A 13,081-nucleotide genomic window follows, 5' to 3' on the forward strand; every position below is an offset into this window, starting at 1 on the left:
GAGACAAACTAGGCTAGAGGTTAAATTTAGAGACGGACAACAGGGAAAAGGTATTATCTTCTCTGACCATCCTACTTTACAACAGGACTTATCCTTTATCATTGTTCTAATCCTAGTAGCAGCACATAGTAGGCACTTATATACTGACTTATTTCAAATAAATTTATTGTAATGTAATAGATGGACTTCATATTTTCTTTGCTTTCCTATCAGTACCATTTTCATCAAAACTGGTGGTAAGTAGCTATTTGTATGTATTTCTGAGCTAAGAGCTAAGGATGCAGACTGATATTCTACTGTGTTTTTTTCATCCTCTTTGTTTATTCCATAATCCTCTTGGATGTTCCTTTAGCTTTTCCAAAGACTCTCCAAGTTTATCACTACTTCCTCAACACAGAATTTTGTTCTCTTACAAAGACAGTATTACCATTCATTCTCTCCTATTACAGGTTATTTTTTCTATCTTATCCCAAAAGTTTTATATTACATTGAGAGAAATGTTTCTTGGTCAGCATAAAGAAACACATAAAATCTTTTCCAACATGTGCCTCAAATCATTGTCCTCTCAACTCATCTTGTTTGAGTAGATAGTACCCAGATTTTTCGTGTAACAACAAAGCAGTTAATTCATGCTTTTAGAGATCATCATCGTACTAGTTAAAACTAATTTCTCTAAACAATATGTTCCAAAATCACAAAGATTTAACATAGTTAGAGTTAATTTCTGACTCACACAAAATTTAAAACTATAATCCACAGACAATTCATGGATCTTGGTTTCTTCCTTCTTACTCTCTGGTGTTGTTACAGATTCCAAAATCACTAGAAAGTGGAAAGAATAGGGTAGATGCGTGGAAACCTTTTCATGGGCCAACTAGAAGTAGCTTCCATGACTTTGGTTCATGTGGACACACATAGCCAAAAGAAGGTAGGAGTGCTGTGTGTGTGTAGGTAAGTGACTGTGTGTGATTAGTAGGTGTTTAGTACACATGAGCTCATAGGAAAAGAGAAACAGATTGGGAGGAGCGGGAGGAGGGAAGGAGAGAAGCAGGAGAAAGAGAGACTCAGTGATTCAGACATAGCAGTCACCATGAAGGGGAATTGTTCTCTCCATCTATCTTCGCACACTTAGTTAACATTAATTTCTATTCCTTCACTTCACGTATTTTTTTACCACCTTTCATTCTTTTAATGTACCATTTTCTTTCCATTTCATGGCCTTTATATCATCCCCTAAAATATTGCTCCCTGCTTTTTGCTAGGCCAACAACTACTTATCTTAAAGATTCCAGCTTACAAATCACTATCTAATTTGTTAATTTGAAATGCTATACCATTGGGCTTTCTAGTTAGATTAGATCATTGTTTTATACCTATTTGTTCACTTAGTAAGCTGTCCTTTGCACATTTTAGTATTTTTCTTTTTTATTCTGTTCATTCTTCAAAAGTAAAGAAGAATAAAAAAACAAAAGTAAAGAAGGAATAGCATTCCTTCTATCCATTTAGTCTTTGTTGGGTGACATGTGATATTTATGTGTTTTGTTTGTTCTTTTGTGATTTCTTAAACTGCCTTTAAGTTTAGAACATCCCTCTCACTCTAAGGTTAGGTTGACCTATGTTTTAGTTGTTCCCCAGTGGCAACATCACTCATTTTTCACAACTTCTCTTAGGTTTTACTGGTTCCTGGGAGTGCTTTCTACAGGGACAGCTCAACTAATAGCCCTTACTTCAGAGCCTGCTTCTCCACAGTTTCTGCAAAACAGATGGATGTGGTGAGTACAGGATTCTCTTCAGAGTTATACCAGCCCTCCATTCCGGGCTTTGGTGCATGTGTTAACCTTTTAAATTAAAACATTACTTAATATCTTTTCAGGTTTCCAAAAAACAGATCTTATGAACCACTGTGAACTCCCATCAAACATCCCTTTACTTTGTTAGTAGAGGAGGTCTAGTAGTCCTCTAACTAAGCTAGTAAAAGTTTGCTTTTTTGTAAATAACTTTTCAGAACCTACTGAACAATATTGAAGATTATAAGCATTTTATAGAGAAAACCTCTTTCCTTTCTTCATGGGATTAACATGAATGAAAATTGTGAATTTACAGTAGACTTCAGTATTTTTCTCTGAAGAAGAAAAGCATATGCAAAGTCAACATATTAGTCAGCTTTTTGTCCCTGGAACCAAATACCTGACATGCAAAACTTAGGGGAGGGAAGCTCCATTTTTGCTCAGTTTCAGAAGATTTAGCATGTATTCAACTGACTCCAAGGCAGAAACGAAGAAGGTGCTCACTTCATGGTGGGTGGGAAGCACATCAGGGGAACAGCGCCAGAGGAGAAGGGGACAGGGAACAGTAGTTGTAGTCCCCATGTTCAGCCTCCATGACCTAGACACCTACACACACCCAGAAGTGTCCCTTATTATTCCTCCAGGTAGCTCCCAAGCCAATCAAGTTGGCAAGTATGCTTAACCGCTGCACTCCAAAGCAATAATATTCTTAAGTACAGTCAAGCTTTAACCAAAATAATAAGCAGCAAAGGAACAAGAACCTAAGAACTATGCATGTGGAAATCAAAAAAGCAGAATTATAAACTGAATAGTAGTATTAACACGTACAGTTTATTTTGAATTTGGGGGAAAGTTCCATTTTGGTGTGTTCTTTCTTTGCTTGCTTTCTTGTATCATTAAATATGCTTTTCATAAGTTCTCCCTGCTTTCATACATGAATGAGTTAGACAGTCAGAACTATACAGAATGGATTTGTAGGTGGAATATTACATTAAAACATAAAATAATGTGTGCTGTGGACAAAATACAAAATGATGACCATGAAAATTATGATCATTTCAAGAGACTGCAATATTGACTATGCCTCAAAGCAGGCTATAAGTAATGCAGGCTGTAAAGAGTTAACCCCATACTGCACTTGTAGAAGTGAGTCCAGCTGAACCATATGTACCAAGAACAGAGTAACTTGCATCCAAATTCCATTCCCACAATTAAAACCTTCTTACTAGAACGACAATGTTCTAATTACAACTATACAGTTTGTCCATTCTATTCCTAACTTAAGAAGGCTTTGTCTTGGCTTTTACAAGTCTAATTTACATTAATTTCCATAGAAACATCCCTTGCACATAGCTTGTTTTTACTGCAATTGATTGCCAATAAAAATCAGTGCCTGAGACTGCACGCCACCAGATCCAGTAAGGAAGCAAGGACCCCGGAGGAGGTATTTCCAGCCACCTGCTTGGGACCACCCGGCAGGTCCGTGACCTCCCCGACTGCATGCCACCAGAACCAGTAAGGAAGGTAGCTGCGCGTGTGCCTTTGAAACACCCCCACGACCTGCTCCCCCTCCCTTTCTCAAACCTCCTGATTGTGCCAGTCCTTGGACCCACTCTGCAGAGGCATAGGTGGTCATGAAGGGTATTTTTCTGAGCTCCCAACTTTGAACATCTTTAAAGAAAGGGCAGGGGAAACCTGTAATAGAACTGAATGGAGTTCAACCCTGCGGGTTGGGAAACTCAGTTTAGGCCTTGTGGCCTGAGGTCAGTCTGAGTCGTGGGGACCTACCATTAGCTAGCTGAGATCAGGGCATCTGGTTCTGCACATGGCTGTACACGTGGTATAATATGACAACAGAGACATAATCTGAAAGAGGCCCTTCAAATTCTTTTTTTTCTTTTCCTCATTCCACCCTAAAATTTCTTTCTTTTTTCTGTCCTCGCTCTCCAACTCAGTCTCTTGCTCTACCATGTTAACCCTCATCTCCCTTTTTATTCCTGCTCCTGCCCTAACTCAGATGTCTTCTTTTATTATTTTTTCTTTTTTTCTTTATGTTCTTTTCTCCTGTCATTTTACCTCACTCATGGCTCCATAGCTGCCAGGGAAGGTGAGCCCCTGTTACTGTTAAGGGGATATATTCTTGTCCTTATTCCTGCACTCTGTCTATCCCCTTGAAAGTTAATAGTTTCATAAAGACAGTATGGTCATTCTACATCCTCTGGCTTCATTTCAAACCTTCTCCAATTCTTTCACTTATCTACTCCTCTCGTCCTAACTCGTCTAACCCCCCATCCTAAATGGTAAAGATGCTATGTTGAAAAGCATATTCACTGCAAATATTTTGGGCTACTTCTTGATATTAATTTAATTCACATGGTTTAAAGGTGATAGATTAATGACTACCACAAGTGGTCAATTTGCAAGCTGTGCTTGATCCTATTGGGCTGCTGAATGTATTAATTGGGATTAAAGATTATGATTGATTTAATGAGTTGTTTTCTCCAATATTATGAAAATGAGGATGTCTATGAGTCATTAGAGACTCGAAAGCTAAAACACAACTATATCAGGAAGATTTAAGTAATAACCCAGAAATTAAAACAAGGACAACCCAACAACAAAAATAAAAATGAAAAAACACTTAAGCAAGACAACGGGTTGGGAAACTCAGTTTAGGCCTTGTGGCCTGAGGTCAGTCTGAGTCGTGGGGACCTACCATTAGCTAGCTGAGATCAGGGCATCTGGTTCTGCACATGGCTGTACACGTGGTATAATATGACAACAGAGACATAATCTGAAAGAGGCCCTTCAAATTCTTTTTTTTCTTTTCCTCATTCCACCCTAAAATTTCTTTCTTTTTTCTGTCCTCGCTCTCCAACTCAGTCTCTTGCTCTACCATGTTAACCCTCATCTCCCTTTTTATTCCTGCTCCTGCCCTAACTCAGATGTCTTCTTTTATTATTTTTTCTTTTTTTCTTTATGTTCTTTTCTCCTGTCATTTTACCTCACTCATGGCTCCATAGCTGCCAGGGAAGGTGAGCCCCTGTTACTGTTAAGGGGATATATTCTTGTCCTTATTCCTGCACTCTGTCTATCCCCTTGAAAGTTAATAGTTTCATAAAGACAGTATGGTCATTCTACATCCTCTGGCTTCATTTCAAACCTTCTCCAATTCTTTCACTTATCTACTCCTCTCGTCCTAACTCGTCTAACCCCCCATCCTAAATGGTAAAGATGCTATGTTGAAAAGCATATTCACTGCAAATATTTTGGGCTACTTCTTGATATTAATTTAATTCACATGGTTTAAAGGTGATAGATTAATGACTACCACAAGTGGTCAATTTGCAAGCTGTGCTTGATCCTATTGGGCTGCTGAATGTATTAATTGGGATTAAAGATTATGATTGATTTAATGAGTTGTTTTCTCCAATATTATGAAAATGAGGATGTCTATGAGTCATTAGAGACTCGAAAGCTAAAACACAACTATATCAGGAAGATTTAAGTAATAACCCAGAAATTAAAACAAGGACAACCCAACAACAAAAATAAAAATGAAAAAACACTTAAGCAAGACACAAAGACAGACTTCCAGTTCATCAATGGCAAACAGTAGAGCAAATGAGGATGAAAAGGCCAATAATGAACCAGAAGGACAACCTGGACCCATAGCACAGGAGGTAACAAAACAGGTCGATCAGGCTGTAGAAAAATTAAAATCAGAAATAATTTCCCAGTTAACCATAGAGATGATAAACAAAATGGAAGTCATGATTCAAGACTCTAGAACAGAAACTGACAAAAAAAAAAAATAGATGAGCTCAAGACCATGATAGAAGCCATGAAGACTCAGCATAAGAAAGAAATGGAAACAATGAGTGCCCAGCAGAGGAAAGAAATGGAATCCATAAAACAGATATAAACAGATATCCAGGAGATTAAAAACTCTATTGAAAGTGTACGCAACAGAATAAAAGATTGCGAAGATAGAATTTCAGATAGAGAAGATAGGATCGCAGTCAGTGACTGTGAAAAAAGAAGTCTCTCAAAAACAGTAACGGTTCATGAGAAATCTATTCAACAACTTCTAGACGATGCAAGGAAAAATAACATAAGACTGATAGGAATCCATGAAATCGCAGGAGAAAAGACAAATGACTTAAAAAAGCTCTTCACAGAATTAATGACAGAAAACTTCCCAAACAGAAGGGAAGAATTAGACATACAGATAAGTGAGGCATATAGAACTCCAACTAGCCACAATCAAAAAAAATCTACACCTAAACATATAATAATCAAGATCCCAGAAATCCAACAGAAGAACAAAATACTACAAGCAGTAAGAGAAAAGAACCAAATTGCATGCAAAGGAAAGCCCATTAGAATCACAGCAGACTTTTCAACACAAACCCTTAGGTCAAGGAGAGCCTGGAGTGAGGTATTTCAACTCCTAAAAGAAAACAACCTCCAACCTAGACTGATGTATCCTGAAAAACTCTTTCAAAACAGACGGGGAAATAAGATAATTCCATGACAAAGAACACCTGAGAAACTTTATGAACACCAAACCAGCACTACAAAGAATTCTAAACAATATCCTAGAAAAGGACAATGAAGGTCACAATACCATGAGGCCCAAATCAAATAGGCAAGGCAAGAAACTAAAAGGAGAGGGGAGAAAAAGTAAAAAGAGTCAACAAAAGACATAACATGACAATAATAAGTGAGAACATATCAGTTATAACCATCAATGTTAATGGCCTCAATTCACTAATCAAGAGAAACAGACTGGCAGAATGGATTAAGAAGCAAAATCCAACAATATGTTGTATACAAGAAACACACCTAGTGCAAAAAGAAGCCCATAGACTGAAAGTGAAAGGATGGAAAACAGTTCTCCACGGGTCAGGAGCCCAGAAAAAAGCAAGGATAGCAGTCTTATTCTCAGACAAAGTAAATTTCAAACCAAAACTCATTAAGAGAGACAAAGAAGGCCACTACATCCCTGTAAAGGGAAAAATTCAAGAGGAAGAGATGACAATCATAAACATATATGCACCAAATATAAATTTCCCCAACTATATAAAACAAATATTAAGTAACATGAAAAACCAAATAAGCACTAATACAATTTTAGTGGGGGATTTAAATACCCCACTATCACAAATTGACAGATCATCTAAGCAGAAAATCAACAATGAAATAATAGAAAAGAACCAAGCTTTGGAATACATGGACTTAATAGATGTCTACAGAGTATTCCACCCCAAAAAATCAGAATATACATTCTTTTTGGCTGCACATGGATCATTCTCCAAGATGGACCACATATTGGCTCACACAACAGATCTAAATAAATGCAAAAGACTTGAAGTTATCCCCTGTATATTATCAGATCATAGTGCAATTAAGCTGGAGATCAATAGCACAAGAAACTGTAGGAACTTCACAAGCACATGGAAACTGAACAACAAACTCCTAAACAATCAATGGATTATAGAGGGAATTAAAGAAGAAATTATACAGTTTTTACAAATAAATGAAAATGCCAGTACAACATACAGGAATCTATGGGACACAATGAAAGCAGTTCTACGGGGAAAATTCATAACATTGAATGCCCACACTAGGAAAACAACCTAATGATGAATCTTAGACTCCTAGAAAAACAAGAGCAAGAAAAACCCAAAGCTCGAACAAGAGAGGAAATTATAAAGATTAGAGCAGAAATCAATGCAATGGAAACTAAGAAAACAATACAAAAAATAAATGAAACAAAGACCTGGTTTTATGAAAGAATAAATAAAATTGACAAACCCTTAGCTAATCATATCAAAAAAGGAAGAAAAAGGCTCAGATCCATGCAATCAGGAATGAAAAAGGTGAAGTCAAAACAGATCCAAAAGTAATCCATAGGATCATTAATACCTAGTTTGAGAACCTGTACTCCAATAAAATGGAAAACACAGAAGAAATGGACAGATTTTTAGATACTTATGAATTACCAAAGTTGAACAAAGAAGATAAAAACATTTTAAACACCCCAATTACAATCAGTGAAACTGAAAATGTAATTAAAATTTACCAACAAAGAAAAGCCCAGGCCCTGATGGATTCACTGCTGAATTTTACAAGACATTTAGAGAAGAACTACTGCCATTACTCTTCAAACTTTTCAATGAAATTGAAAGGGAAGCTATACTTCCAAATTCATTCCTGGAAGCAAGTATCACTTTGATTCCCAAACCAGGGAAAGATGCAACTAAAAAAGAGAACTACAGGCCAATCTCCTTAATGAATATAGATGCAAAAATCCTTAATAAGATACTAGCAAACAGAGTACAGAGGATTATCAAGAAGATCATATATCCTGACCAAGTAGGATTCATTCCAGGGATGCAAGCGTGGTTCACTATACGTAAGTCAATAAATGTAACATTATATTAACAAAGTCAAGGACAAAAACCATATGATCCTCTCAATAGATGCAGGAAAAGCATTTGATAAAATGCAACTCCCATTCATGACAAAAACCCTGCGAAAAATTTGAATAGATGGTCTATACCTCAACTTAATAAAGGTAATCTATGAAAAACCAACAGTCAACATCATATTAAATGACCAAAAACTGAAAACCTTTACGTTAAAATCAGGAACAAGACAAGGATGCCCATTATCACCACTTCTCTTTGATATAGTTCTGGAAACATTAGCCACAGTAATTAGACAAGAGAAAGAAATTAAAACAATAAAGATAGGACAGGAAGAAGTTAAACTGTCATTATTTGCTGATGATATGATACTCTACATTGAAGACCCAAAAAACTCCACGAAAAGACTTCTAGACCTAATTGACAGATTCAGTGGAGTGGCTGGATACAAGGTGAACACCCAAAAATCAATAGCCTTCTTACACACAAATAACAGACTCACTGCGAGAGAAATAAGGGAAAAAAAATTCCTTTTGTAATAGTATCCAAAAAAAATGAACTATCTTGGAATCAATCTAACGAAAGAAGCAAAAGGTCTCTATACTGAAAACTATAGTGCTCTGAAAAAAGAAATTGAAGAGGATATTAAAAAAATGGAAAGATATCCCCTGCTCCTGGGTAGGAAGAATCAACATAGTGAAAATGGCCATATTACCAAAACTGCTATACAGATTCAATGCAATGCCAATTGAAATTCCAACACTATATTTCACAGAACTAGAAAAAAGAATCCAAAAATTCATTTGGAACCATAAGAGACCTAGAATAGCAAAAGCCTTCCTAGACAACAGACACATGGCAGCGGGTATAACAATTCCCAATTTGAAACTATACTACAAAGCCATTGTGATAAAAATAGCATAGTACTGGCAAAGAAACAGGCCTGAGGATCAGTGGAACAGACTGGAAGACACAGAAACAACTCCAGATGTACTCAGCTACCTTATCTTTGACAAAGGAGCTGACCATCCCCACTGAAGGAAAGATGGCCTCTTTAATAAATGATGTTGCAAAAGCTGGATCTCAACCTGCCAAAGATTAAAACTAGATGCTTACCTTTCATCATGCACTAAGTTAAAATACAAGTAGATTAAAGATCTAAATATTAAAACAGAAACTTGCTGGAAGATAAGTTAGGCAGAATTTTTGAAGACAATGGCATAGAAAAAGACTTTATGAACAAATCCTCAGTAGCACAGGAACTAGCAGAAAGAATCAACTGGGATCTCATCCTATTAAAAAGCTTCTGTACTGCAAAATAAACCATCAGCAGAACTAAGAGACAACCTACAATGTGGGAAAAAATTTTTACCAGCTGCTCCTCAGACAAAGGACTATTATCTAGAATATATAAAGAACTCAAAACAGTCAGCCCCCCCAAATATAAAGATCCAATTCAAAAATGGGCATCTGAAATGTTTATCAGACAAAGAAGTAAAAGCAGCAAGTAAATATATGAAAAAAATGTTCCACATCACTGGTCATTCGAGAGATGCAGATGAAAACAACATTGAGATTCCACCTCACCCCACAAAGAATGGCTCCTATCAAGAAAACAAACAATAATAAATGTTGGTGGGGTTGTAGGGAAGGGAAAAAGGAACCCTTTTCCATTGTTGGTGGGAGTGCAGACTGGTGCAACCACTGTGGAAATCAATATGGAGATACCTCAAAGAGCTGGGACTGAAGGTTTCATTTGACCCAGCCATCCCTCTGCTGAGTATCTTTCCAAAAGAACTAAAAGAATCATATCACAGTGACATATGCACACCCATGTTTATAGCAGCACAGTTTGTAATAGCTAAAACTTGGAAACAGCCCATTTGCCCCTCAGTTGGAAACTGGATAAAGAAGATGTGATTTTTCTATAAGTTGGAATACTACTCAGCCATAAAGAATGAGAAAATAGATTCATTCATAGGAAAATGGATACATATGGAAGATATACTCCTAAGTGAAATAAATAAGTCACACATGTGTAAATTCCAAATAGTTTCTCTGGTGTGAATAAACTGCAATAATACATAAGATCCTAATAAGATTACTGACATTGTGAAATGGGAAGAAAGGGGCTAAAGGTGTAGGGAAGGTGGAATGGATAGGGAAAGGGTAATAAAGGAAAAGAAAAAAATGTGAGATAAAGAAAAGATGGAAAGAAAGTGCTTGTAGATGGGGAGGGGAGGAGGGGGTGAAGGGAGGGCAGGGAAAAGGGGAAAAAATGAGAACCAAGACCTGTCATGTAGAGGTACAAGATCCCAACAATGAGTGTAACTGTACTGTGTACCTAAAATGTACCAATAAACTCAAAGCTGAAAAAAAAAATCAGTGCCTGGTACTGGCCAGCATCTTTGTCAGTTTCATTGGCATTGGCCACCCTGGCTCCCTGCTTTTTCTCTTAGTTCCATCTCCCTGCCTCCCCCACCTTCGGCCTGCATCATATACTGGGCTGGAAACTGGAACCTAACTGCAGGGGTGTCCAGTTATGCTGCCCCATGTTGGGCACCAATTTCTAGAGACCCCTGCAGAAAATCTCTAATTCCCACCTGCTCAGTATGTGATGCAAGGTTGAAGGAAAAACTACACTGAAACAGAACTAAGAGCACTGGGATGGCCAGTGCTGGATCCCCAGCAAAAGACCCTGGTCAGTCACATCCACTGAAATTTATTATTCATCAATTAGGGTAAAGATACATTATGTGTACAGATGTGTGATATGTGCAATTACTATCAAAATTCATGCAGGCAATGCTTTGAAAAGAGAAGAGACAACTAATTTTCAAATTAGAAGCAAGATGGAAAAAACATATGGTTGTAATTAGAAAAATATTGTCCTTCTACCTATGAAGACACTAATTGTGGGAATGAAATTTGGGTGTGATTTATTCCAACCTAAGCTGCAGATGTAATCTCATATGAGCCCTACAGCTTCATAGTCTATTACTCTGGTCTTGGTTGCGGCTGTTAGTGGGGAGGCCATATTGACCTGCATGGTACTGCAGTGAGTCACATAGCTTTAGTCAGACTCACTTCTTAAAGTCAGCCAACTGAGGAATTTACAGCCTGCACTGCTTACAGCCTGCTTTAAGCATAATCAATATTGCAGCTTCCTGCAGATCATGAGGGTTATAAGAACCAAAATCATTCCGAAATCTCACATGACTATATCTACATGTTTTAGTAGTTATCCATGGCCCTTTGCCTCATTAATATCAAACTTGATATCTCATTGCCTTATCCTTAGATGAACTCTGACTTTTTAAAATTTTGACAACTTTTCTAAAATAGCCTTCTAATTTCATTAATAATTCTTATCTTTTTTTCTATTTTAGGCCTTCCAGAGATTAGCCCAAATTATAAAAGAATCTTTGTGAAGAAATCCAACTAATCATACTACTTGTAGGATTTTCAGATTAATTAGTTTTATGTTTAATCCAGAAGAAACAATTATTGATGCTAAGGTTAGTTTAACTCAACAACTTTTGAAATGCCTTTAAATCCATCAGATTGGGAAAATATATTTGTAAGACACTCAGGCTTTTCACTTTTGAATCTGTAAAAAAATATTTTTATCTTAGATTTTACTGTAAAGAACTCTGCGGCTGCCTTATAATGTTGCATAAATTTTTGTTGAAACTAACATTTTATGCTAAATTATTTTGCAATTTTAAGAAAATAATTAAATTTAAAATGATGTATGATGAATGCTTTTTCTGTTTCTAAGGAAACTTAATGAAAGCCTATTGCAAAAATATCAATGTTATAATTTAGTCATTATAAATGAGTTTTTAATGTGAAATAGGAAGAAAAGGGCTAAAGGTGTAGGGAAAGTGGGAAGGATAAGGGAAAGGTAATAAGGGAAAAGAAAAAAATATAAGAAAATGAAAAAATGGAAACAAAGTGTTTGTAAATGAGGAGGGGCGAAGAGGGTGAAGGGAGGGCAGGGACAAGGGGAAAAAATGAGAACCAAGACTTGTCATGTAAAGGTACAAGATCCCGATAATGAATGTAACTGTACTGTATATCTAAAATGTACCAACAACCTCAATGAGAACAAAAAATAAAAATAATATAATAAATGAGTTTTTAGCCAGGCGTGGTGGTGCATACCTGTAGCCCCAGCATTTGGGGGGGACTAATGCAAGAGGATCACTACAAGTTCAAGGACAGCCTGGGCTACATAGTAAGACCCTGTCTCAAAAAGTCAAAAATAAATAAATAAATAAATGAGTTTTTCCTAAAAATACCAGAGATATTATGTTAAAGTACAGAAATCTGTTTCAAATAAATTTCTAAAGTTAAACATACCTGAGGGTATCAGACTTATTAATTCAAAGTTAGGAGAAGAGATGGTGGACTTAGGAAAGTTTACTACATTGTATTTTAATAATACCACACAATTTACAAAAGCATATTCTTATTAGTTATGTAATTAAAATCTACTACAGCCCTTTGAGGTTTTCAGAATCCTTTTTAAATGATTTTTCCCTCATTTTTTGAGTATTTGTTTTTCCATCTGATTATGAAAATAATATATGCTTATCTTAAATTTGCAAACCCAGAAAGCATAAAGCATAAAGTAAATGTCACTTTCTACCTCACCTCTACTCATAACTGCTGTCAGCAGCTATTGTTCTTCCTTTAAAATATTTTCTATGCATATGCTTGTCATATGTAACAGAACACAAGGTCATTGTGAGAGAGTACCATACATACCCTTGCATATCTTCTGTTACTGTCTAATGAATTACCACAGGGTTTCAAGATCCGATTGTTGTAAGCTTACAAGTTCCTTTGAGGAAT

The 13,081-nt window shown here is 36.5% G+C and overlaps 1 protein-coding gene across 1 annotated transcript in view; it reads left to right on the top strand.

The window, feature by feature from the left end:
* Aadat (aminoadipate aminotransferase) overlaps window positions 1–11,896 on the top strand; it is a 33,146-nt gene extending 21,250 nt beyond the window's left edge. Inside the window, exons 12-13 of the mRNA XM_010629832.3 lie at window positions 1,671–1,772; window positions 11,611–11,896. Coding sequence (XP_010628134.1) covers window positions 1,671–1,772; window positions 11,611–11,652 — 144 coding nt within the window. The 3' untranslated portion in view covers window positions 11,653–11,896. The remainder of the gene's footprint in view (window positions 1–1,670; window positions 1,773–11,610) is intronic.
* The last annotated feature ends 1,185 nt before the right edge of the window (window positions 11,897–13,081 follow it).

This window comes from Fukomys damarensis, unplaced genomic scaffold (genome assembly GCF_012274545.1).
Source record: "Fukomys damarensis isolate Sample0158 unplaced genomic scaffold, DMR_v1.0_HiC HiC_scaffold_18, whole genome shotgun sequence".
NCBI lineage: Eukaryota > Metazoa > Chordata > Mammalia > Rodentia > Bathyergidae > Fukomys > Fukomys damarensis.